Source organism: Scatophagus argus, chromosome 8 (assembly GCF_020382885.2).
Source record: "Scatophagus argus isolate fScaArg1 chromosome 8, fScaArg1.pri, whole genome shotgun sequence".
Taxonomy (NCBI): Eukaryota; Metazoa; Chordata; class Actinopteri; family Scatophagidae; genus Scatophagus; species Scatophagus argus.
This window is the reverse complement of record NC_058500.1, coordinates 7,580,153-7,607,564: the sequence shown is the minus strand read 5'-3', so window position 1 is coordinate 7,607,564 and position 27,412 is coordinate 7,580,153. Positions and strand designations below refer to the sequence as shown.

Sequence of the window (27,412 nt, the reverse complement as noted above, 5' to 3'; positions counted from 1 at the left end):
TATGATTACCTAACAAAATGTTATGAATTGTTGCTTATTTTACTTATAGTTCAGTAAAAGTTTTTAATTGCACATGTTCTTACATTGTGGTATCATTACTTTCTGATACCACCTTCCACCAATTCATATACTGATCCAATATATTAAAAATAATTCAACAACTAGCTTTTAATTTCTTAAATTTAGAGGTGCTTAACTGTGGGATTGATTTTATTATAGTTACAGACTTGGGTACAACTCACACAACAATCAATGAATCCAAATATTTATGACAAAATCAGAATAACTACAAGATTAAAAATTTACATCTCACTTTATTGACTTCTTGCATTCTAAAATAATGAAACAAGTCATTTTTATCAGAAGAACATAAAAGATCAGCGCTACTGTACTGACACCATGTTTATGTTAAAAAAAAAACTGTACATTTTCTGTACAAAACATTTTTGACTATTTTCAACTAGAGATGTTGAATTTACAAGTGATCAGTTAAGTTCAGGAAGAAGTCATAATTAAAAAAAAAAAAAAAAAAAAAAAAAAAAATCTACTCCGAGTACACAGAGAAAAACTAGAACATAATGAACTCATTCCTCTGAGCATTTCAAAATCAATTCAGTGACTGAATATGCACATGGTTTTCATTCTCAAACTTGAGTAAGGTAGTCACTTTGCTTGAGAAAAATACATTCAGTGTGTTATGCTGTACTATCTCTTTTCAATGTGATGACTAAGGATTTTTATGCATCATCATCTTTACTATCCTGAGATTCATGGGGGGGTTAACTTGGCTTGACATTGCTATTATTTCCATCCATACTTTGATTGATTATAGTTTCAACACATGCACCATGAATCCCCTGTTTATTAGGTTCATTGCCCTCTTCTTTTTTCTTTTCTCTAACCATTGTGCCAGCAACTCCAGGTGTGCTTATTTTACCAGCAGGACTTTTCTCCTGCTCCTGTCTTCGCCCTTTGATAAACCCTCTTTCTCTACTCACCGGTCTACTTCTTCTCCACTCCTTGTCTATCGGGTGGCCTATTTGCTTTTGTTTCGTGCCGAAGAAATCAGGATTATTCATCATACGATTTGGGAAGCGTATGAGACCTTGTGTTGGAGTGGGAAGTAAGGCACCTCTGTGTCTCTGGGGTTTTACTGCTTGCTGCTTTTGCCGGTTATCATAACCACGGCATGAGTTTCCACCACTCTTTTCAGCTGGAAAAGAATGTGGATCATTAGAGCCTGGGAATCTGGCAACCTGATGAGGACTACTAAAATGGAGTGACCCACTTGAGTCCAACCCTGGGCCCTCAGTAATTGTATCCCACCTCCCAGGCCAATGCTTAATATCTGAGTTTTCAGGTCCTGCGCCTTTTATATCGGTTTTGACTGGCCCTATCCTTCTGATGTCTGGACCTCTCCTTTCCCTCCACAAATCATCAAATTCTATTCTATCTGTTCCAGGACTTTCCATGTCAACACCTTGCCTGTCAGATCCCATACAATCTGAAAACCTCTCATCAGTCCCTGGTCCTTCATACTGTGGATTTCTGTTTACAGGACCAGGGCGTCTTGATTCTGGACCTCTGGGGCCTCTTCTATCAAGACCTTCCATCTCAAATTCTCTCCTGTTTGGGCATACATTCATCAAGTCTGGGCCTTCCCTATGAGCTTCAGGTCCTTCCTGGTTTGGTCCTCTCATATTGCCCCTAAAGTCTGGCTGACTCCAGTCATTCCCTATATGTGGACCCCCTCTTATATCTGATCCTGGTCCCCTCGTGCCTGGACCTCGTCTATCATTGACTGAATCTCTGTTGTCTGAATTTCTAACCCCTCGTAAAAACTGACTAGGCCCACATCGGTTTGGCCCACCACCCCCTCTATCAGGCTCTCTCAAATGATTTCCTGATCCTTCCATATAGGGCGCTGGACATACCATATCTGGGTCATCACTGCAAGGTCCAGGATCCCTGCAATGAGAACCACTCCAGTCAACTCCTGGACCTCTCAAAGGCCCTGGTTTTCGCCCTCTACTTCCGTGGCCTCTCAGTTCCATAGGAGAACCTTGCCTAATATGTTTTTGAACATGTTCATCTGGACCTTCACTGATCTCTGGACCCTTGTTTCCCAATCTCTTCCAGTCATTTCCTAAACCTTCTCTTTCATTTGCTATAGCTCCCATATTGGTCCCTCTTCCATCTGACCATTGTTCTTCTCTGTGTGTACCTCTCCTATCAGATGGACAGCCCCTGAAGTCTGGCCCTTTCCATCTGTCTCCCTGATTTAGACTGCTCATATCTGGCCCTGGTCCTCTAATGTTTCTCCTAACAAGCCCTGAATCCCTGAAGTTTCGACCTGTTCTATCAGGTCCTGGCCCATCTATATCTGAACATTCCTGGATAGGTAACGGCCCTGCAAAGTCAGCCCCTCCCCAGTCATCTCTTCTATGTCTTTGACCTCCTGTATTTGGGCCTTTCTGTCTGATGCCTGTTCCTGGACCACCCCATCTTATCCAATCAGTTTCTGGGCTCTGCATATCTGGACCTTTCCTTTCATGCCCAGGTTCCCTGAAGCTTGTGCCTCTTGGTTCTTGTCTATCAGGCCCTGGGCCTTCAATATCTGGACCTCTACTTTCACAACCTGGTCCTCTAAAATCTGGACCTCTTGGGCCTTTCCTATGATGCCCAGGATTCTCCATGACAGTTCTATCAAGTGCTTTCCTGTACTGTAGACCTCCTGGAAAGCTTCTGCTGTTGCCTGTTACCTCCATATCTGGAACATGTTTTTCAGGTCCTGGTCCTCTGTAATTTAGACTTTCTGGGCCTCTCCTGTCAGGCACTGGGCCCTCCATGCTTGGACATGAATGCTGAAACCCTGATCTCCTCATGTTCGGACCTCCTGGCCCTCTCCTGTTGGGCCCTGGTCCTTCCATGCCAGAATCTTGTCTTTCTGGTCTTGTTCCCTTGATGTCCGGACCTCTCCTGTCAGGCCCTGTAGCCTCCATGTTTGAATGTCCACTTTCTGGACCCCTGAAGTGTGATCCTCCCGGTCCTCTAGTGGGAGGCCCTGGACCTTCCATACCGGGACCAATTTGTTCAGACTCCAGTCCTATGAAGTCAGACCCAGGACCCCTAATGAAAGACCCTCTTTTATCCGGACCCATTTCACCACTGTTTTGATCTCCTGGTCCTCTCCTGTCAGGTCCTTGACCCTGCACAGAGGGACCTCTCCTATTACACCCTGGTTCATCCATGACCAGACCTCCCCTTACGGACCCTTGTCCCTGGAAATCTGGACCTCCTGGTCCTCTCCTGTTAGACTCTTGACTGTCCATAATGTGACCTCTCCGTTCATGTCTTGGCCCACTAAAATCTGTAACTCCCAATTCTCTCCTGTCAATTCCTGGTCCACTGAAATCTGGACCTCCAGGTCCTCGTCTGTCAGGTTGTGTAGCCTCTATAGCTGGGCATCTCCTCTCAGGCCCTGGTCCTCTGAAATCTGGACCTCCATGTCCCCGCCTGTCAGGCCCTGGGCCACTCATAGTAGGACCTTGTCCATCAGGTCCCGGTCCTCTGAAATCTGGACCACCAGGACCCCTCATGTCAGGCCCCAGACCACCTATACCAGGACCTCTCATATCAGCCCCTGGTCCACTGAAATCTGGACATCCTGGTCCTCTTCTGTCAGGGTGTGGAGCCTCTATAGCTGGACCTCTCCTCTCAGGCCCTGGTCCTCTGAAATCTGGACCTCCATGTTCCCTTCTGTCAGGTCCTGGGCCACCCATAGCAGGACCTTGCCTATCAGGCCCTGTTCCTCTGAAATCTGGACCTCCATATCCTCTATGGTCAGGTCCAGGATGCTCCATAGATAGACCTCTGGTTTCCGGCCCTGGTCTTCTGAAATCTGGACCCCCAGGTCCTCTTCTGGCAGGCCCAGAGCCCTCCAAAGGCAAACCTCTCCTTTCTGGCAATGTTTCACTCAAATCTAGACCTGCTGGTCCTCTCTTGCTAGGCCATGGACCATGTATAGGTGGAGCTCTTCTTTCAAGGCCTAATCCCACAAAGTTTGAATGCCCTGGTACTCTCATTTCAGGTCGCTGGTTGTCATTAGATGTGCCTCTCCTTTCAGCCTCTGGTTTCCTGAAATCTGGACCTCCTGGTTGTCTCCTGTCTCGCATTGGGAACTCCATATAAGAACCTCCCCTTTCAGGTCCTGGTCCATTGAAATCTGGGCCTCCTGGTCCTCTCCTGCCATGCACTGGAGCCATGATATCTGGTCCTCTGGTGTCATTTCTCAGGTCCTCCATGTTTGGAACTTTTCTGTCAGGTTGATGGTTTCTCCATTCATCTTGAATAAATGGTCCTCCCCTGACTAGACATGATCTTCTCCTGTCTGAGTCGCTACAATCATCTCCTATGTCTGATCCTGGGCCACTCCAATTTGGAGCACTCATACATGGACCCAGGCCTTCATTTTGACTTCTCTGACCCCTCATATCATGACCAACCAGACCTGGTCCTGTACCTCTCCAATCTGGATTTGTACTGTTTGGAATGGGACCTCTGTCCTCGTGAGCTATTTGTTCATTTCTCCTCTCTATTCTTAGACCCTGTACTTTTCGTTGTTGCAAGTCTGCATCCCTCCTGTTTGGACCGATTTCTCTGTCTGAACTCCTTCCATGTGAGTCACTTCTGTCACCCTTTTCTCCCATACTATCCCAACCCGGACAATGCCCCATATAACTTACTTCTGTCATATCCAGCCTTCTTAATTCATGCATATTTTCAGATTCTCTCATGTCAGGGTCATGTACACCCATTTCAGCCCTAATATCTGGCCATGGACCTGGACCCCTTATATCTGGACTTGGTCCTCTTATACCCTCACCCTGCATCGCAGAAGTGCTACCCCCAATATGTGCTTTTACAGTTCTATCTATCTGGCCTTTAACTCTACTTATAATATCCGGAGCTCTACCTTCAATCTGTGGACCATCAAAACATTGATCTCTCCCTATTACCATCACACGTGGCCTCCCAATTGGGTTTTCTGGTTGTGATCGAGGCTCCTCTGTCTTAAGACACAATAAACCTTTCTGTAAACAACTAACATCTTGTCCTCTTCTCTCATCAACTACCATAGGCTTCCTTGTATCTAGACTTGAATGATCCATAGATAATAAAGATTCCCTTGACCCTGAGGCCCTTCTGTCAAGTCCAGGTCTATCTAAAAAGGGGTGCTTCATGACTTGGTCTCTCCTCTCATTTTGTAGACCTGCCATATGTGAATTTATAATAGCAGGTGCAAGCATTTGTCCTCTTATTTCTGGTTCACTACATCTCACATCAGGGCCCAGACCTTTCACTTCTGGGTTCAAGCCTGGAATATTAGAACTACTCATATTGGAACCTCTCATGACTGGCCCTGAACCACTTTTATCAGTACTGTGATTTGTCTCTGAACCTTGCATCCCTGTTCCTGGGTCCCTCACATACTTGTCTTGACCGACTGTAGTTAGGTTTTCTATATGTTGTCCAGGAACCAAAATGCTAGGGGTTATGCTTTGCATGACTGGACCTCTCATATCAGGCCCGGGGATTCCTGTTCCTCTTAGATATATCTGTGGTCTCCACTGTCCAAGTTCTTTAACATCTGATCCTAGATTCTTAATACCTGAATCACTCATACCAGGTTCTGGATGCTTTGTCAGATGGTCTATTTCAGGTCCTGAACCCTGACGAATATCTGAGCCTGTGGCCAAATCTGAATGTCCTCCCTGTTGACCCAGTATTTGTGGATGTTTTAAGCATGGAGTGCCCCCCTCTATCTGTTTGTCTGCCTCTGTCATGCCTTGATTTCTGACACCTGGACCCTGTAGATCTAGAGTTCTTAAATCTAAATTTCTAAGATTTGACATTGGACTTCCATCAGTTGGCCACAGTGTATTGGAAATTGCTAGCTGACCACCAATATGCAGGGTGGTCACTGACATTGACATTGAGACACTGGTATATGTTTCAGGATCTGCTATTTTCTCAGTCTTAACATAGCCACTCTTTTCTGTGCTGCTAGGTTTCACAAACTGTGGCTCTGGATCAGGGCTCTGAGGAGAATCTCTAATTGGTGGATCAATTTCTCTCAGAGGAACTGTACTTTCAATATTGTTTTTAAGCAGAGTTTCCTGCTGCAAGGCTGTATAAACGTGTGTAGAAGAACCTCTAGCTGTGTCGTCATGGTCACAGACTGAATTTTTTTCAAGTTCCTGGGATGCTGTTGGTTCTGAAATCTCAAGCTTCACACTGTGAAGTTCATGTGAAGACTCTTTATCAGGACTCTCGATAAGATCACATTTTATTGGATGTCCATCAGGGTCATTTTTAATTGTAACCAACGTAGATGATTTCTCAAGGAGTTCAGGTGAGGGTCTTCTGTGCAGTTTTGGTGAAAGGGACACAGAATCTTTTCTTCTAGATGATGATGTGGATCTTCTACGCCCATGAGAATGTCGCCGTGCAGAATGCTCTTTGCGATGACGACTCTGCCGTTCAGACTGGTCTCTAGTTCTGCGCCTGGACCTGTCCCTCTCCCCCCTTCTATGTCGATCCCTTTCTCTACGTCTCTGTGAATGTGAAGGAGAACGCCGCTGTGACTTTCTTGAAGGACTTCTTTGGCGGTCCCTTTCACGATGACTCCGCCTCTTTGGTGACAGTTTTCGCTTTCTGCTGTATGAATTTTGAGTAGAGTCCTTGTGGGAGATGCTGCGCCCTGTTCTTGAAGATGAATCAAAAGTCGTCATACTTCCTCCTTGAAAAACATCCTCTTGAATTTCATCAAAAAGTGATTCATCTTCAGGATCATATGCTACATCAGAATCTTCAATCTCTCCAGCAGATGAATACTTATCACTTTCCTTAACATTTTCCTGTGTTTCATCTTGTTCTGTAACAGTATTTGTATTATTATTTAAATTCAGTATGGTAGTAGCGTCTTCTAGCTTTCCAGATTTTGAATCCACATTTGAACTGCCCACAGTCTCTGAAAGGTTGCTGGACTCTGAAGGCCTTGACTCTGTTTCCATTGTGCCACTCTGCAGAGATGACAGCTGACTGAGAGGCAAAGATTTTGTTGGAGGAGACATCAGGGAATCAGAAACCGAAAAGTGAGCCATAAACATACCCACGGCCTCTCTCTGTTGACGTAGTGCCTCTTCCTGCTCCTTCAACTGCCGTTTTTGCTCTTCAATCTGCTTATTGAGTTCCTCAAGCATCCGCTGTTGTTCAGTAAGTGTTGCAGCTGAGACAACCACAGTGCCCGTAGGAAGGTTCTGTGTTACTCCAGCTGGGGAAGAAGTTTGTGCTGTAGAAGAAATGGGAGCTGGCATTACAGCCTGTGTGGAAACTGGAACTGTGCATGATGGAGAATCTGACATTTGAGTTGGAAGAGGATGCTTTGCCACAGAATCGCTTTGAATATCTGCAAAGATAGTCTCATCCTCTGGATCATAGGCCACATCATCATCTACAAAGCCTGATTCTGCAGGGCCATCTGCCTTTTTTTTCTCTATGCTCTGTGGAGCAACCATTCTATAGCCTTCTGCTGGATCATACTCCTCTTCTGGATCATAAGGTCGGTCAAAGTCATTTTCGTCTTCTATTTCTCTAACTTTGCATTTTTGTCCATATTGTTGGACAATTGGGTCCACCATTGGTCCAGACCCTTGAGAAAACACTGGCAGCTTCTGAACACTAAGTGATGTTGTTGTCGAACTCCCAACGGAAGAGACCATGGAGTCAGTTTCCTTATTACCGAACAGGCTCTTCAAGATAGTATGAAGTGGTGTCTTATCAGCGGATTCTGTTGAGGGATTCTTATCAGAACTGCTATTAGAAGAGAACTGAGTGGTAGCAGCAGTGGCTGAGGTAGAAACAGGTGTATTTGCTCTAATGGAAGTCAAAAGCGATGGGATGGTAATTGAGCCAGACGAGGAAGACTCTGATGGTGACCCAGGACAGGATGGTGAACCAGGAGGGGTGGTGCTAGCAGCAGACTCTGGATCGTAGGGTTGAAATATCTCCAATTTGTCAGAACCATAGAGGACTGGAGGTTTTGGGATCCACATAGGGTCTTTGGACATATGAACCTTGGGTCTCTTTTCTTCAGTTTCCTGAGGGAAGCTACCTGCACGTTTCACCTTCTGAACGATTGCCAGACCCAGAAGAAGATTGGGACGTTTTTTTTCGAGTCCTGCAGAATAAAGAAAATGGAAGGGTATATATGAGTGTTGCTATATGACTTTTACCAAGGCTAACTAATTTAATAATAATTACAGAAAATTAAAAATGCCAATAATTTAAATGAAATAACATTAAAGCATTAAAGAAACTGAACCTACAACTCAAAGCGGCCAAATGTAATTATTTTCCTAGAGGAAAAATTTTGACACATTTTGGCAATATGCCGTATGTTTAAAAAAAAAAAAAAAAAAAAAAAAAAGCGTCACATAATAAGCTCAATTCAAATGTAACACATTGTTTGAAAGCAGCACATGAAATACTCAGATTTAATTATCCAGAGACTAAAAGGAGTGATGGTGTTTTACTGAGCATTACACTTGATACATGACACTCTGTAAATGGATTTTTAAAGTTATTAAAGGTGAAAAATTATTTATTTGACGAGGTATAACAGTGTGAATATAAGCTGTTACTGTTGACCTTTGGAAGTGTTTGTATAGGTGTTTGCCTAAGCCCAATAATGCAAACATTCAATATATAAAACTATAAATAGTAGTCAAACATAACCACACCTGGTCCTTCGAGAGGTAGTAGTATGGATGGGACTGGTTCCTTTGCACTGAGTGGAACAAGGTATAAATCCTTGATAGAACGACTACTGTTGGCAACCACACCAAAACGACCTCTGCTGCTGAAATAGGAAAACAGGGAGACATAGGCCACCTCTTCCTCCTCTGTTGCAGGGTGAAACCGGATGACACATAACTCCTAATAAGCAAAACAAAAACAAAAAAAGAAAAGATGTGATGCACTGATTTTCAAAACTATTTTATAAGACACATGAATACCTAATATATCTGTTGCTTGCCTTTGTAACAGAGGTCTTTAGTTTTGCTACGTAGTCCCAAACTGTTTCAGGCATGATTCGTCCTCCGATTTGTATGGTATCAGGTAGATCCTACACACACACACACACACACAAACAAAAATTAAAAATATGTGTTCAATTCAACACATATTTTAATACAGTTCTGTGAATACTGAAAAGTTTTTACTGGGCATTATACCGCTTTAAGATTTTCAGCAGTTCCTGAAACCAGATATCCTTTAGTGACAAACTTCGCGACAGTGAGCATGCTTACGAAGCCTTTCCACACTATGTCTTGCTTAGCCAAGAACTCTGTAGTCTCATCAACAACTGGGGATTCGGATATGATGGTCCTGAGACACAAACCACAACAACACAATGATTATTATATCAGCATATTACAGTGAGTTTGTTGAAGTGGGCCGTATATGACTTAAAACAGAATAAAAATACCGATTATATTGCATGAATTTTATACTAACACAGTTTTTAAAATACCTTGAGGATGTCCCATAAAGTCTGGGATCTGCAGAGGAAGACGGCTTCATTAAGATAGATTTAGGTAATGTTTTTGTTTGTGGTAGTGAGGAGGCTGGTACTGAGGGTGGGGCCAATCTAGTCTCTTTTAGGGGTGCATAGGGGACTGACTGATTATGGGTTGTGTTACCAGGACCAGAGACGCCATCAGACAGAGCAGAGGACCTGCTTGCCGCAGTGCGAGGGTCACGCCTTGTGATGGTTACTGTGGAAACTGCTGGAATCACAACTGGTGTATATGCTCTCTTTGTTGTAGTAGCTTTAGAAGTGTCTGGAGTTGGGGAGGCTGGGGAATCCATGACAGGGGAAGCAGGAGACTCTAAAGTAGGGGAAGCTGGAGAGTCCATTACAGGGGAAGCAGGGGATTCTACTATAGTCAATACTGGGGAGTCAAGACGGGAAGGATCCATTTTGGATGAAGTTGGAGAATCCATGTCAGGTGAGTCAGGTGGCGCCCGCAGAGGGGAATCATCTCCTGCGGACTTTCTCCAAGACGGTTCATATTTATCTCTTGTTTCAGAAACCTTGGGCTTTTTCTTTGAAGGTTCTTCCTCGTCTCCAGCTAGGACTTGACCTTTAGTAAGGAATAAGAATCTACTTTGAAAAACATAAAACAACAATGTGTAGGAATCGGTTGATAATACTACTAAGTACTGAAAAACTAATGTCATACATCTATTTAATTTACCTGTGCATATCTTGCATTTCAGGTCAAAGAGGTGAGTTTTGTGCTCTGATGTTGTATCCTTGAGCATACAGGTGAGGATATCCGGTAGAGCACTGCTCTGACTGGGCTGGCTTATTCTAGTCTTGGGAGCAGGAGCAGGAGCAGGGAGACTTTTTTTATGTTCCTGACAAGCAATATATACCAACACAAACACAGAAACAGTAAGTCTTAAACCACAAAGACATAATGACACCCATGGTCTTTCATGACAAATGTTTTACATAAAGCAGGAGAAAACACAATGACCATGTAATATTTTTAAATTACATCAAATTAATGCAAATGCAGAAAGTACACACCGTGCTTCTTTCAGGTTTGGCAGGAGTCAAACTGGGCAAATCAATCTTCACTGCTTCAGGCTTTTGCAGCAGACTTGTCACTTTAGTAGCTGTATTCTTAACCTAAGTACACGCCAAATAATTAAAGAATAATAATCACTTCTGACACAAACACTGCTTGCTTCTGAAACCTGACAACAATTTCAAGCATAATAATAGCATTAAGTATTGGTTATTTATTGTCCTTTACCTCTATTGTTTCTTTTGCACTTGGCTCTGATACCTTGGTAGCCTGCATATCCTTCTGGCTCATCCTGACCAGTCTGAAGGGACTGATCTCTCCACGTACAACTCGATACAACAAGCCCTACAAAAAACCCATTACTGGACCGTCAGTTTGCTAAAAACATAAAGAACTATGACTTGCTCCTGAAAAACATCATTATTCAGATTTCTCCAATATTGAGACTAGTTTTCAAATGTATGGTAAGATCACAAAACAGAAATGAGTTTTATAAACTTATAAGATAAACTGAACAAACCTTGTTTCTTGGGTCTTTCAGGTTGAACATTATAGTTCTGTACTTGTTCATGTATTTGCTGTCTGTGTTTCGAAATATGTCAAACATCTCCATCTCAATGCTCGCGACAAGTTTTGCAACGTCACTCTCAGATATCTCCAATTCCTCACAATCAGACACCCTTAAGAAATGAGAAGACAATGAATAAATCTGTTATGCATCACTGTTTTTGAGATGTAATTTTTACATTTTCATTATTGTGAACGTGCATAATTCTAAAGCGCTTTAAGGAATTATGCAAAAAAGTGTTAATTATGCAAATAAAGCACCACTGACAGTTTCATGAGTAACAAGCTTGTTATCAGGACAGTAACGACATACTGTACTGAAATAAATGGTGGTGAATATAGGGTATACTGTCCTCTTGAATTGTAGGTTCAAGTATGCTACAGCATGCCTCTAAAATCAGGTCTATGTTGTTTATATACTGTATATGCCTCACAGTTTTGGCACTCACTAATTTGGCTCCTGTCACCAACTTTTCATAGGGCTTATTTCCAATTTTTAACTCAGATTTGTCAAGAGTATAATATGTGCATATGACAACACTTTCATTATAAAAATCCCAGACTGAGACTTTCATACATGCCTGTAAAACAGGTCTCACCTTTTGAACAGGATGCTGGTGAGGGAACGCTGGATGCTCTGTCTGACCTGGTGATTGGGCTGAGGGGGTCTGGAGGAGGGAGCACTGGGTGCAGGTGGTACTGGCAGATTTCTGGTTTCATTCAGCAGTGTCGGGGCAGAAGAAGGCTTCTGGCATGATGCTGGGGTTGACATGTGGCTGGACAAAGGCTGGGGTAGAGACTGCTTCTTTGGTATGACATAAGTGGTCTTAGCGACCATAAGGTCCCCTGTTTCATGATGTCTGAGAGCTGAGGTCGATGGAAGTTGTATGGATGGAGACTGACTAGATTTTTCGGGTATTATACAGAGATTTGATTCTGCAGACAGCTGCTTTGACACACCAATACTGATTGGCTCCTTTGGCTTTTCTTGAGAGTGGCTATGTGGTGTGGCTGACTCAGTGACAGCCTGGGAAGAAGGAGCAGCATCTGTATAAGTGTCCTCTTGAGATTGTTTTGAAGGAGTTACATCCTCAACGTCAGCTTCTACCTGATTACTGTCCGTTTTAGCTGTTAGAAAAAAAAAAACAGCAGGGCTTTTTGTGAATATGAAGAAATAGAACTATCTATTAATTGTGACATAAACCAACATGTCACAAGATATGCAAGATAATTCCCAAACCTAGAAGAAACAGGGGCAAAATATAACACTAGATGACAAACAATGTAGGTCTTTTTTCACTGAATTAAGTCACCCTGTATTTGAAATTGTGATCAGTTGAAAACTAAACAAAGACTTATTTTCCAGCTGGAAACATATACGTGAATAGTACATAAAACTGTGACTGGTATGGTTAAAAACAGATTCGATCTGTAAGTCAGTTAAGTCAAGAATTATTAGATGGAACTAGAGGCAAAACTGATATATAAACATTTCACATAAATAACTGATGCATGATATCTTTATGTTTTATATATTTATGTGTAAATATCTGAGACACAGAGATAATTTTAAGTCAAGGCCGCCATCCTAACATGAAAAACACCAAAAATGAGTTTTCTGTTGTTAGATTTGTTTTCAGATCAAAGTCCTGAGCAAATCCAACTTGGATCCAACTGGAACTTGCATTAGTCTAACTCTGGAAAGTGGTGGTTTACATTTTTGATTCGACCACATTATGGATTGCAGCTTCAGCAAAAAAAAATACAGCACAGAAACTTTCAATTTTACATAACCATGAATGCAAATATTGTATCTACTGATTACCTCACCCCAAAAAAGTGCTATTGTGGATAGACAAAGATAACATCAAACAAAGGTATTCATACTCAATCATGTGTACATTAAGGATGATGTGTTTTAATTTCTCCTCAATCACACCCACCAGAAAGGGATAATTATTATTAAATATTTTGATATATTTAAGTTTTTTTCCATTGTTGAGTTGTGTGACAAAATAGTCCCACCGGAGGTTACTATAGCCTTTTCCTCTGCCTTAGATCAGGAAAGGGATTTTGGTTGAACAATTAAAAGTCAGGTTTTACTGGCGTGAGACGATACAAGTTTGGACTATTGGTTGGGCAAAGTAAAAGCAGAAGATCATGTGAAGATCATTCGGGCTCTGGCGTATTGTTTGGTGTTTCTCACTACTGTTTTTAGTTTTACAAACCAAATAATTAATAGAGTGATCAAGGAAATGATCAGCAGATTAAACAATTAAATGCTAAAAAATATGTAAAAACTAGCTCCACTTAAACCAACTACAAATCATTCTTTTACATTACTACTTTTAGTGAATTAAAGAATAAGAATACTTTTACCACAGTCCATCACAATGATTTAGGAGCAGCAAGTATAAACACTGCAGCAATAGGACTGCAGTAGGACTGAGATCAGAGGATCAGTCATGATTATATGGAATTACTCTTTGTAGAAAAGCCCCAGGAGGGAAAGCTGGGGGTTGGCTGACTACTGAGCCATTTGCTGTACTTGAGCATAGAGGTAAGAGCTTATGAGATGCCATAATTCAATGCTGAGCCTTATGGAGATGCAGTGGAAAAAATTCAGTGGGACATGTATAGTGTTAAACATTTCATGTGGTTGATTAGATTATATCAGGGTAATGTGCTGGAGCAGTTTCAAGCTTCATTACGGTAAATGAGGGCTAAATCTGTATAGTGCACTGTTGGAAATAAAAGAAAAAACAAACGAGGACACATCTTCTCATAGGTAGTAAACACATTACACAATTTAGCAGGTTTGAAAACAGGAAGAAAGTCAATGATCCATGCTTAGTGCATCATATTCTGACACTATTTTTTGCTTTTGGACACTGACAGGGAGGTGGACTAATAACCAAACTAAATAAATTAACAAACAGATGAAGGAAAGAAGGAAGAAACCAATATGCAAGTAAGTTCCTACATCTATGAGGTAAAGAACGAAGAATCTTTATTCTGGATCTTTGTGCGTGTGTGTGTGTTAAAGTGAGAGAGAAACATCAGCACTGGTGTCACTGAGTGGGTGTGGTTTTCACAGTATAATGTTATCTTTTAGACTCTGTCATTTAATCAAGGAACATCTCAGTTCTTTAAATTGCTCAGAACATACATATTTATGCAACTGCAGTACATAATCATACAATCAGAAAATTCTTTTTTTATATTATATATTATTTAGACCAAAACAACACAATCTTTAATATTCACGCAGTTAACTCTTAATTTCATTTTTAATATTTGTGATGAAGCTTTAGTAAATGTTCAGTGAGAAACATTTCACCTTCACTCATCCATGGACAAATTTCTGCTGTTTCCTCTCGCTCTAATCGTCAGTGGAAGTCCCTACATTCATGACTCTGAGCCAATTACGCCTTAGATGTTGTTCTTTAAATATCATAACAATCTGTCAATGTTTCTCTCAGACATACTACTGTGCATTCCCCATCACTACCATTACCGCCAGGATTTTCCAGGAGATGCAACCAATAGTTTCCATTAACCACCTCCTGGCTTTACTCGACCACCATCAGCACCTTGAGGGCAGGAGATCCTGTCTATCTCTTATCTTAATGTGAGCCAAACATCAATGGGGTCTAAACAACCAAGCCTCTTTCGGCTGCTAATCTCAATTAATACTGATATACACTTACAGTTGATCTCTCTCTCTCTCTCTCTCTGCTTATATGAAAACAAACTATGTTCACAATGACTTTACAAAGTGTTCCTGAGCGCTTGTAGTAATATTCTTCATACAATCATGTTTTTCACAAAGTGGTTAACCTTGCCCCAACTTTCCTTGTGAAGGACTGAGTCTTTGAAGGATAACACTGTCATATACAGTCACAACACTATCACCAAATCGCTTGCCTCCCCACTGGAATTTTCTAAGCAGGAAGAAAGTAAGAAAGAACGCTTAACAAACTGAGCTCTCTCCTCCCTACACTTGTATTTTGAGTGTGATTCATATACCAAAAAGACAAAACACATAATAAATAAACATGAATTTGACTGATGGCACTATTATTTTTTCCAAAATTTCCAAAACATTACCATTATCACGAATTCTTTTGAAAAGTCTCACTTGTGAAGCAAAACTGGGTCACCCCAATTCCTCAGCAGAACAGCAGGTAAGTTCTCAGTAGTTTCTAGAACCTCCCCATCTTAGATCAAATGTTAAGAGTCACTGATTTGCAAGATGAAACTTATTAAATTTTCTGATAAAAAACTAATATTATTCAACTTTGAAATCTTTTCAACTATGATTAATTCAAAATCATCTGTAAGCATAAAACTTAAACGTATGTGATCTTTCGCCACCAATAATGAACACGGCTGGATGGAAAAGGGCACCAATGCCATGAAAACTGCCTTACTGGTGGTTCTGGTCGTTTACAGTTACAACTTACAAGCTGAAAGAGAAATGCAGATATTTGGTCAACGTACGTGTAATCAAGTCTAAATTTTGACTTAATGATAGTAATCACTAAAAACTAAATATATCAACCTAATGGCGGCACTATAGGAAAAGTCAAAATATTATCAAAGTCAGCAGGACTCATCCCCTCAGAAACATGAAGGTATGTACTAAAATTTGTTGTATATATGTTTATTTGTTCTTTACTTAATCTGTGTATGTTTGTGTGTTGTTTCTATATTTCAGTCTTGGCAAAAGAGTTGGAGTGGCATACAGACTGACAGTGCTAACTACAGAGCCACCCTGATAGCCTGGTATTTCTCAAGATGTCAAACTTTTCCTTTAATAAATCCAAAAGATTTCTTTTACATTAAAAGACTAATTTTACAATTAAAATCTCACTGTTAAACAGCTTTTAATATCTGTGGGCATATATGAGAGAATTCCCTTTTATAAAAGGACAATGGGGTCAGTGTCCTATTAACTCTTAAAAGTGAAGATATTAGTTGTTTCATGATATTGTTAGTCCCAAAATATAACATTGCATGGTTTATAGGGGATATCATCCTCAGCGATAATTATTTTTAAGGACAAATTAAACTAGATGTCTTTCTTATTAAAATCACACTCAGCGTTATGTGACAGGCAGGGAAATGGGTATGCACCAAAAAAAAATTTTGAGGGAACATGTTCTGTATGTATTCATTCCATGTATCAAGCTGAGCTATTTAGTTGGTTTTTCTACCCTACAAGCACACACAACTTCAGAAACCATGATAAATGCTTGGTGCAACATTGTTGTTTTGGCTATTTTATTATGTAACTCATGTTCTGAATTAGTATGTTGAGTATGGTGAATTCATACTTTGAAAATGAGAATACTGGAGAAATATTATTGGGTGTATTTGGGGTTACATAATCTGTACTATCTTACATCACTGTCAGGAAGTTGGACAAAAAAAAATAGAGTAACAATCGGTCACAATCTGGAAAATACTTGGATGTCAGTAGTGTTTTCTTTTTGACTGCACATTATTCGTTCAGCCAGTAGAGGGTACTCCTGATTCACTATTAAATGTTGAGGTATTGGAAATTATTAAACCACTGGAAACCTGCCTAGGAAACTCAAGCCTTGAGAGCATGTGATGAAGACACAATAATAAGGTTTGAGGTTTGAAAGAGGCAATAAAGACACAGTTGAGATAAAAGAATATATTTTGGCTCAAACCTGACCTTTGTAGGCAGCAGCTGAAACTTACTCATATCACTTATCCCAACTAAATATTACAAAATTGGTATATGTGCACCGACCCAGAGTGAAATAAATACAGACATACTGACAGAGCGTTAAACCTTCGACCAATCAACGGAAGTCATGTGCCTTTCCCATGCCAGTTACACGTGGTCCAATGCACTCAGGCTGAAATAGATGCTTGAAAGAATGCAACTTGCAGTAAGAAAGAAATAATTTAACAGCTTCAAATCAAAAACCCTAAACATATAACTAGAAATAATAGTTAAGGTTTTAGTAATACTGATGTGACATACTATTTAATGTGTCATTAAGACACGTTTGTGTATGTGCAGGCATTATCCCAGTGGACCCTGACATGACATTAAAGCATACGAATGGATTAGTCATCTGGAAAATGTATGAACAAAGCCAGCCCTGTGCTCAGGTGACGCGTCTTTGGTAGAATGGAGTGAACTTTACTGACACTGGTTTGAAAAGGTAAAATAAATAAATAAAGAGGTCTCACTGAGGGATGCTGTCAGACCTCGTTTGGCCTGATGCAATTCATCACACTACCACCACATTCATGTAGAAATCTCTTACGTCATGTGGATGCACCACAGCTTTTGGTTATTTGAAAAGCTACAACAGCTACCTGTACTGTTTTAGAATGAGTCAATTTATTATTTGGGAAAACATTGATTCGATGGGCGATTGGCATGAATTATTCCATGATGGGATATGATCAAAACTGTAACTTTTATACTTTCCAGTGAAATAACATCAAACATGATGAGTTTCTGGGGCTTTAGGTGAATAATGCAGAACAGGACAAAGTTTCAGGCCAAGAATAAAAATTTCACGTATAGGTAGAGGGGGAAGACAGTGAAGTTGAAAGAAGTCACTCTTTACAACAGCCACCCTTCACTACTTTCAATGAGTAAACAAATATATATGCGTGTGTAGAGAGAGAGAGAGAGAGAGAGATAGAAATGAAACTACCAAAGTATTTCTTTGGCACTGTTGTCTTTGTAATTTTTCATGTACTATGTTGATTCTCTCCCCAGTAAAAATTAGGGGAAATGGCAATGATCTGTTCTTGATGTTTGAGTTTTGATTTTTTCTTGATAGAAAAAGTGGGGAAAAAAATATACTGTGGGCTCCCTGTCAGTATCTGCCAGAGTGCCTTGTGTCTGTCAAGAAGAATGTGACCTTGCTTGATCACAAATATTTGGCAAAGCAGTCCCCCTGTGACTCAGCGGTTCAGGTCCAAAGAGGGACCTCTGTTTCAGCTCTCTTGCTCATTTTCTTTCACCACCCTACTATCTGCGATGAAGCCACAAAAACATCCAAAAAACAAACAAACAAAAAAGAAAAGAAAAATCTGGACAATGCTGGTATAAGTTACTCAACAATAACACTATAAGATTACAAGGTTGTGTCAGCTGATTCTTCTGTTCTGTGTTCCTTATTTTCAAAGAAATTAATGGTAAATCCTTACTACAAAAATGTTGCAGTATTTATAAATGACACTGAAACCTTTGGGGCCTGATGGTGATTAAATGACACTTTTAAAATCTTTCAAAGCATCTTCAACTTTCTTGGCTCCTAAACAAAAAAATAAAAAAACTGTGACAGATACATGTTTATTTAATTTCAGGCTAAACCCTGAGAAATTAGATTTAAGATAAAGGATATATTTTTCTCTTTTATTAGATTAATTCAAAAGGTAAAATAAATAAATAAAGAGCTCTCACAGTAATTCAAAATGAATGGCTCAATATTCAAGTTGTCTGCTGTGCAATCTACCACAGTGAATGATTAACTTGAAAAAAAAAATCCCACTTTTTCCTTCCAACGGACACCCTCTACAACAACTATTAAATAAGAACAAATTAAAATTATTGTGCATATGGCTGTTGTACAGATGCTTTGCCCACAGTGGCACTTCACTTGTTAAATAGTAAAGCTGATCAGCTGTCGTTGTGCAGGTGTGTAACCACGAACAGTGGGGAAAAAAACAAAGGTTGGGAGACTGATATCTGGTCAACACTTGGGGCAAACTTCACCCCACAGATAGTGGGTGTTAGAGAAATAAAATATATTGCTCTATGAACTGTGTGGAAAAAAGAATGGACCTGTCCGGTGGTAAATTCAAACATCATCTATTGCAGAAAAAAACATCTAATTTCAGCCATGAGAAGCCAATGTGCTGATCAAAGGACTGTAAATGTTTGCATCCTGAAGCTGTGCTTCCATTTGTTGGATAGATTAGTTCAGGTTGTTTTTGCATATATAAAAATTAGTTATCCGCTGTTATGGGGGAAAAATGTTGTTTACTGATGGAAAAGACAGAAAAATTGTCCAAGATCTAACCAGCAGTACAGCGAAGCACTGAAAGCTGAGACTTTCATTCACACTGAGGATCACTGGGAATACTCTTAGGTACAGCAACATCCACTCATCATCAGCAAAAAAAAAACGCAAATTAAAATCTGACGACCATACTTAATTTCCAGTGTTCCATGATATCTTGTGATGCAGAGATGAAATTGTGCAGCAAATCACGTGTTGCAACACGACCGCTCACCAGGATAACACCTCTCTTCAACAGACCACACCTGCCCTGAAGTCTGCTGGTTAGCAGATCTCAGTGTGCAACATCTCCTGACCTCAACCACTCTGCGAACCTGTGAGACGTCCCGCAACGCGACAGCTGGAGAAGTGATCTCTGCCTGACTAGAGCAAGCAGCTTGGTCAGGACCTTCTTCTGAAATGTGGCAGCACTTCTCAGCTGCACATTCAGAGGCTCTGTGGCTCCATGATGTGTCAAACAGAAGGTGGCTGCAACAGGTGATCACTGAGAGTTCTGATGGACCGTTGAGCAACTATTGCAAACAGAGTTTCCATTTACATAGTGGTAGATTTTATTATTTAATTATTTGATTGTAGTGTTATGTTTCTTTTTGCCATAAGCATATTGCATATGAAGACTAATTAATGTTCCTAACATCTTGACATTTTGATTGACAACTCTATAGCGACTGAAAGTTACTGAAAAAGCTGTGGACACATTTTCCCCTAAGTCTTGGACCTATCTATATTTTTCAAAGTGTAGGCAATGTAAATTTAAGTTTCAAAAGGTCTCTAGGTATAAGTGTTCACTTTAAAACAACTTTTTCTCACTTGGCCGTACTGATCTTCCACCACCACTCAATGCGAAGCGGTCAACCTCATCACTTAATCATTAATTTCATTGGAACTACTTGTTCATCATACAGAAGTCCCAAAGAAAACAATTAACAGAAAGGTATGTGGATTATACAAAGTAACCAGAGCACTACAAATATTGTTGTGTTTTTTCAATGATAAATACCACAAATTTTTCTCACCCACATTGTAGAACTGTAGCGCCAGAAAATGTTCATTGCAAGAATGAATGTGTTTTAGTTTTGAATAAAGGACCAGTTTCACAAAGTGACGTGTACATACAAAAACTATTCTATTTTCTTGCTTTCTGTGAGGCCGGTGTAAAGTTCGACTTTTAGCAGCCTTGTACAACATTTGCAAGGGCTTTTGTAAACATGGCATTTTTTTAAGTCTTAAGCTACCAGAATAAAAAAATGGGGGGGGGGATTGTCATCTGTGGCCGCCAATAGCCGACAAACTCAGAAAGCTAAGCAGACCAAGAAAGCAGACCTACGACCTGATGTACGTACCTACATACTGAATACTTTTGATGTGGTGATGTTGTAGTGAAGATGATGTTCAAGTCTGAAATTCCACACTACTTGTAACAGTTGGAAGGGGTCACAGAAGTGGACGATGGGTGAGGAAACCACAAAATCGTTAGTTTCAGAAAACAGATGTTTACCGTTATCTGTAACTGTATGAAGTGAAATGTGAACCCACATGTGAGTGCGAGAGCGAAAATGTGAGGGACAGGAGTTGTATTCATAACACTGTTTTCCTCCCTATTAAAAAGGAACTAAACTTTTAAAGTCATACTATGCAGGATTTCTCTATTGCTGTGTGTGTGTAAGTGATTCCCAGGTAGTCAAACAGGTTCCAGTCCAAAAGATCTTAATTTGAAAACCCAGGAACACAGACACCACTGCACAATTGTACTGTCATCTAGGGCAGCGATTCCCAACAGGTGTGGCAGTTGTCGGTTGTGCGGGGGCATCTGGCTTCACCCAATCGGCGCTCTGGGTGGACGCCGTGCGGTTGCGGGTGGAGCGGCCAACTGATCCTAACATTTTTGCCCGACAGCACGCCGCGCAATCTTTCTAAAGTTAGAGATGTGCCACGGCTCAAAAAAGGTTGGGAATCGCTGATCTAGCGTATTACTTTTGTTGTCTGAACACTGTTCTTTTAAATAAATCCTACATAGTATACCTTTAATATGACCCAAGTTGGTTTATTTTAACACTATACAGTTATTAAAAGGGTTTGTATTTATGTTTGGTGAACTTCCAGTAGGATGAGGGGTTTTTTTGTGGGGGGGGGTGTTAAGAGACTGGCTCAGAAGGATGGAGCACATTTTTCTGATGGTGGCCAGCTGACACCATCACAAAGTCATTTTCAGGGAAATGTGAGAAAATATCTTCCATTCACTGTTTAGTGAACTCCAGGTGTAAATTCATTCTAGCATCTGCACTGGTGAATCCTCCATTCCCTGGTGCATGTGTGTCTCTGCAGCAGCAAGCAGTAAGCAGTAAACTTCTCCTCCTCCACCATACCAGTGCCCCAGTGCCTGTTCATTCAGTATCCTACGCAAGCTCATATTGATGTGTCTGTGCAACAACTGGTCCAAGAGTGTGTTTGCATGTTGATAGGTAAGGCACTGTGAGTTGTAGCACCAATCGACTTGTAAAAGTTTCCCCAACATATATGGAAAGTTGTCTGCGCGTGACTCAGGGGAATGGAAAACTGTAAAATCTTATGTTCTTTATATATCATGAAGTCCGTTCAATTTACTTAACGTTTTATGCTACTGCCAAAAAACAAAAAAAGCGATGTGATTATAGGGACTAATGACTGGAGAAAGGGAGAAACCACGGCTGAACATTGTGCTTGAACATCAGGGTCTGTCCGACGTCATTGTAAGACATCTTTAAACAGGCGTCAAAAACAATACCAAAGTTTTCAGTGTTGTTGAGGAGGTTTGAGATGAGGAAAGACGTTCAGAACACCCATTTTGAATAACTGAGTTGTCATCATTGTTTAGATAATATCATACTAGTCGTTCTTGATAAACAGTAAAAGTCAATCAACAACTGTATTTGGGTGGTGCATGATTAGAGGTTCAAGAACTTTTCAGACTAGTCCTGACCAAATTACTGCCTATAAGGGATCCCGTGAGATCAACCAACACTTTCTAATTAGTGAGGAAAAAAACAACAGCTTCACTATGATATGCACACTCCATTTTAATAAATACTAACTTTGGGACATCCTTCAGACATGCAGTATGCATATTATAATAGAACAAAGTGTGCGGGTTGTAACATTTATAGCATGTAGTATGCAAGAAAATGGAGCGTGCAGATCATAGTGCACAAATTATTTTCTATGTTTTTATGTATGGCCGTCTTTCCAGCACATGGTGAAGCACTTTTGCCAGACTTGCAGTGGAAATCATCAAGTCATTAAACTTCTACACATCTGCAATGCAAGTTGAGTAGTTCAAACTTTTTTGAGTATTGGATTTTAAAATTTTTAAATTATTTTTCAAAGAATATGATGAAATAAACAGAATGTAGTCGTTCAAAAATTTAAAATGATGAGCAAAGTTATGTATATGTTCTTCGTGTTGACAATGAGCTGAATATGTGAAATCATGTTTGCTGTAGGTGCACAGCAGATTATTGTGAGCAACACACCCTAAACCTTGATGATATTCTTCATAATCTCAAAGGCCCGGAGCTTATTTCACAGTACAAAGCATGTTTCCAAAATAAGAGATGAAAGCACTGATATGTTGAGCTTTCCTTTTCATCCAACTAAAACTTGTTCCTACTCATGTTCCACATCATCATTCATGTTCTGCAGCACGTGTTTATTCTTCAGTGAGAGCCTTCTGAGTTTGCCGGAGGACTTTGCAAGGTCAAACAAACTGAATAAAGGAACAGTGTTCCAATAAACTCTACCCAACCCTATCCCCACAAACAGCTGCTGTGTTTTGCAGTTTCCAGGTATAGTATTGCAAGTAGTGTGTCTCCTTGAACACTTGACTCCTCACTGGTCAAGACTATTTCAGCATTTAGAATGAACAGAACTATAAAAGTGAACATACTTACCAACTGCTGACCCCTGCTACTTATACATCATTCTGAAGAGAGTGTTTTTGCCTCAAAGTGAGTGCTTGCTTGTGTATAATTGTGTTATGCAGTGCCATGATTCAAAGGCAAAGGAAAATCTCTATTATCAAAAGAGGCTCTTTGTGCATGTTGTGTAAATTAATGCATGATTTGAATGTGTATGAGTAGCAAATGATACGTACACGCTGTGTCAAACTTAGAAGATGGTAGGGAAGTGGCCTGAACTTCAGTCAGACTGGGATCGTAGGCTAAGGGAGATGCGGTCTCCTTCTGGACTCCATCATCATCTTTCACCTCCTCCGCTTCACCTTCCTCCTCAGCTTTTCCTGATAATCTCTTAGACATCCTAACCGACCCCTGAACCTGTGATGAAAGTGTCTGTCAAAAATAAAGGCATTTCATAGTATAGAATGCATATTTACATGTGGCTGCTCATTAAATCAGGCATAAAATGTAGAAAAGACCGACAGAAAAATATATTACCTATACATTTCAAACGTCTATTTCAATTTCTTAGTTTTCGTGTTGAAATTACTAACCTTTGTAGTGGGTCTGGCAGTGGCAGCTTTTCTCTGTGCCCGTCCTTTAGACTTGGGTAGCTTAGGGACAGAAAGAGTCTTCATAGTGACAGCAGCATGTTGAAGAATGCAATCTGTGCCACAGTAAACAGAGTCTGGCAGGGCTTGTTTGGAGCACCCGGGCCCGATACACAAAGGAAGAGAGTTGTCCAACTCCATCTCCGCTTGAGGTTCAGGCTCTGGCCTAATCACAGGAACTTCCTTCTCCTCTTCACCGTCCACCACCACTACAGTCTCCTGAAACCAGAGTCTCATCTCAGATCACAAGAACGGACTTCCATCATGCAAATCAGCCAGAGACTAACGACACAAATGCAATACTGTGATGGTTTATCACATATTTACTGTCACACAAGAATAAAAAGCTATTTATATAATGCCGTGACTGAGGGTAATGAGCCATGTGGAGATCACGGTCAATCCAAATCCCATTCTAACCTTGGGGACTTGCTGCACCTCGTGGCCCTCCCTCTCTTCACCAGAGGGACTTAACACTGAGCATTCAAGCAAGCTAAGCACAGGCTTTGGCTGGGGTTGAGGCTCAGGCTGGAGATGGCTCTGCTTCTTTGTAGTGCAGCGGGGGCAGATGAACTCTTGCCCTGTCCTCTCCATCTTACGGCCCTGTGTCTCTCTAATACCAACACAGCTGCCATGGAACCAGTCCTGGCAACTGTCACAGCAGATCATGAACCTAGAAGCAGTGAACATACAACGGTTATCAGGAAGTGAAACTGACAGATGGTTGAGGTTTTCAAACCTCCAAAGCCCAAGAGATGTTGTTACCAGAAGTGAGCATGTACCTTTCATTGTGCTTTTGTTGACAGATGCAATACAAAGCATTGGAGTCATAACTCTTAGAGTTCGATTTGACTGAATACACTCCTGCATTCATATCGTCTTTCTTCTCCTCCTCCACCTGCTCCTCTGGTGCATCATCATACTGGCCAGGAGCTGCATCAGCAATCTGGTCTAAATCAGATTCTATGTATATGCAGTCTGAGCTTGATCGCTGAGAAGGACTCAGACATATGTCAGAGTGGGAAGGAGAAGATGATATCTCTATTTCAGCAGGGCCATGTGGATCATCTACTTTTGCTTCCTCTTGCAACTGCTGTTCAGCTGGTTTAACCATTATCACTTCCTCACTCTTGTCTTCACTGTCTGCAAAGCTTGAATGAGGCTCCACTGCCCTGCCCCTCCCTCTGCCCCTGCCTTTACCTTTTCCCTTTCCTTTACCTCTTCCTCTCCCTCTGGCCTTTCCTCTTCCACCTTTACCCCCTCTAGCTCTTGTGTCTCCCTGCCTGCTTTTAGATGCCAGCTTTTCCTTAATCTGTATCAGAGTCATTTCATCACTGTCCTCTTCTTGACTAGAGATCAACACCACATCATCACTTTCCCCTCCTGCCACATTGTCTGGTGCAACAGGCTGGGACATCTCCGTGTCATCAGCAGTATCCATAGTATCAGGCACCTCCGGTTCATCGACAACCTGTGTAGGTGGGGCCTCAATGGCATCAGTGGCTTTCAAAATATCAGGGGCTGCCGGTGCATCTGACATATCCATTGACAAGCCCTCATTACCGCCAAGCAATGAGAAGGCTGTATGAAAGGCAGACCCAAAATCTTGCCACAAGCTGGGGTCCAGGCTTACTCCTGTAGAAGCTTCTGAGGTTGGTTTGCTCTCTTCTGATACAGGTGAGGATGGTGCAGACCACTCAAGGTCATCTAGAACACTCCTAGTCTGCGGGGTAGTTCTCTGGGTGGCACCGGTCTCTGAAGTGGCCTGGGGTGTCTGATTGGAACGCCGACTTCTGCATCTGCGTACAGGTGGAGGACTGTGGGCTAGGTCACCAACTTCATCCAAGAACTCCCTTCTAGCAATGGTTGATCTCCTGAAGCCCCAGGACTTCTTCACCTGAGATAGGGTCGGTCTAACATTTGACTCTGACCCTTCTGACTGGTTCTGTTGTTCCTCTATAGATAGACAGGAACAAACAGAATTGACAAAAGACAAACAAAATCTCTTTCGTCATATTTTATAACAACAATCTGCCCATTCAAGCAATGCATAGACAAAAGGATCAGTTTTACCTGAATTATTAATATCAGCGGTGCCATTATTTTCCAGTGGGTCCATACTGATATCAATGGGTAACGAGGCTGTCGAAACACAGACAATATTATCTGTCAGAAAATAAACTTTAAGGAATGTTAACTATTAGGTAAGTTTAATGAAGGATAGAGGTACCTGCCAAAGCCTCTAAGACATGCAAAATGCACTCAATTGTCAATTCTTTAGACCTAAAACTAGTGCAGTCTAATACAATGGACCTGCAATATATCTACATATTTATACAAGAAGTATTACGGAATAGGGAGATGAACACTATATTCTTTATGACAGTAGAACCTGTTGCACAGGTGTTATATTGGACTGCATCTGTTTTAGCTACTGACCAACAGAGCCTTTATTTACATGTACCAACTCGGACCCAGTCAACTTGGAGCATTAATTAACCATGTTACAGATGAGATGAGAAGGCGAAGTGACTGAATTTGAACAAATGAATATTACTATCATTTGATATGTGAGAACAAAATATGTTGTTCCACTAATTACTACAGTCATGAGTTCACTAGACTGTAAAAGAATGTAAGGCTAGCTGTCCACATAAGTATAACTATGGGGTTACCATTGAGCTTGGAAAATTTGTGTATTCTAATGACACTGATCCAAGACTGTCACATTTCATATTTTCACTTGCACATTAAATGACTGTTATTTCCAACATCTATTTAGTGTTGACATTATCTCAAGTAATTTAGCTATTATCTAAAGGCCTAATAGTTTAAACAACCAGCAACCGTTATGCCTTGTGTTTGTGGAGCAAACTCAGCCTCATACAGGTGGTATATTTATGCAAAGACTCGCCAACGACAGTGTTCAGTGGCCCCAATTTCCATATACTCTAAATTTAACTAACACTCCCTAACAAAACACAGACCAAAGAACAGCTCTTACTAGTTTCGGTATCAGAACTCAGTCGGGTGTAAAATGGCAGAAACGAAACGTATTTGCTCTGAAACACCGCAAACACTCAATAGGTATTCTGTAAAGGGAGGAGTGTTTTTCTTTCGTTGCTACGACCGACATTGTTCTCTGCAGCTTATTTAGCTAAGCGCTAGCTGCTATGCTATTTGGTAATAAAAACAAAAAAGCTGTGCACGCTATTGTCTCCAGCGATACCGACACAAGAATTAAATCTAGTACGTGTGTACACCAACACCGTGAGGAAAACTGAAACCATACCTTGCATACAATTAACAAGTTTCCAGTTAATGTTACTAAAGGATTCGCTCAGTTAGCAAGGTAGCACAGCCTTCCATTTTCTCTGCCCTTCTGACACAACCTCGCGAGAATAACTCGCGAGAATTCAGCCGGAAATAACCGTAAATTCCTGTTCATCGTTCATCTATGTCCTCACTGCATCAGTGACTGATTGGTTTGTATCCATTTCCACAGAAAGAGAACTATATTGTAGCATTATTATGGTTTAACTATATTAAACTAT

At 40.9% G+C, this 27,412-nt stretch overlaps 1 protein-coding gene across 2 annotated transcripts; it reads right to left on the bottom strand.

The window, feature by feature from the left end:
- Positions 1 to 192: 192 nt before the first annotated feature.
- Positions 193 to 27,310, bottom strand: LOC124063618. Of its 2 annotated transcripts, XM_046397441.1 has the most exons (17): positions 27,151 to 27,310; positions 25,932 to 26,000; positions 24,641 to 25,814; positions 24,279 to 24,531; positions 23,802 to 24,077; positions 23,445 to 23,625; positions 11,831 to 12,359; positions 11,185 to 11,344; positions 10,893 to 11,009; positions 10,664 to 10,765; positions 10,326 to 10,488; positions 9,768 to 10,211; positions 9,599 to 9,626; positions 9,300 to 9,453; positions 9,101 to 9,190; positions 8,805 to 9,000; positions 193 to 8,242 (listed from the first exon to the last, which is right to left on the bottom strand). In XM_046397441.1, exons 1-17 carry the CDS (start codon positions 27,155 to 27,157, stop codon positions 780 to 782), a joined length of 11,406 nt encoding a protein of 3,801 aa, XP_046253397.1. In that variant the 5' UTR covers positions 27,158 to 27,310; the 3' UTR covers positions 193 to 779. The 2 variants fall into 2 exon arrangements, with proteins under 2 accessions (XP_046253397.1, XP_046253396.1); XM_046397440.1 differs by having other exon boundaries at positions 9,599 to 10,211.
- Positions 27,311 to 27,412: the final 102 nt, after the last annotated feature.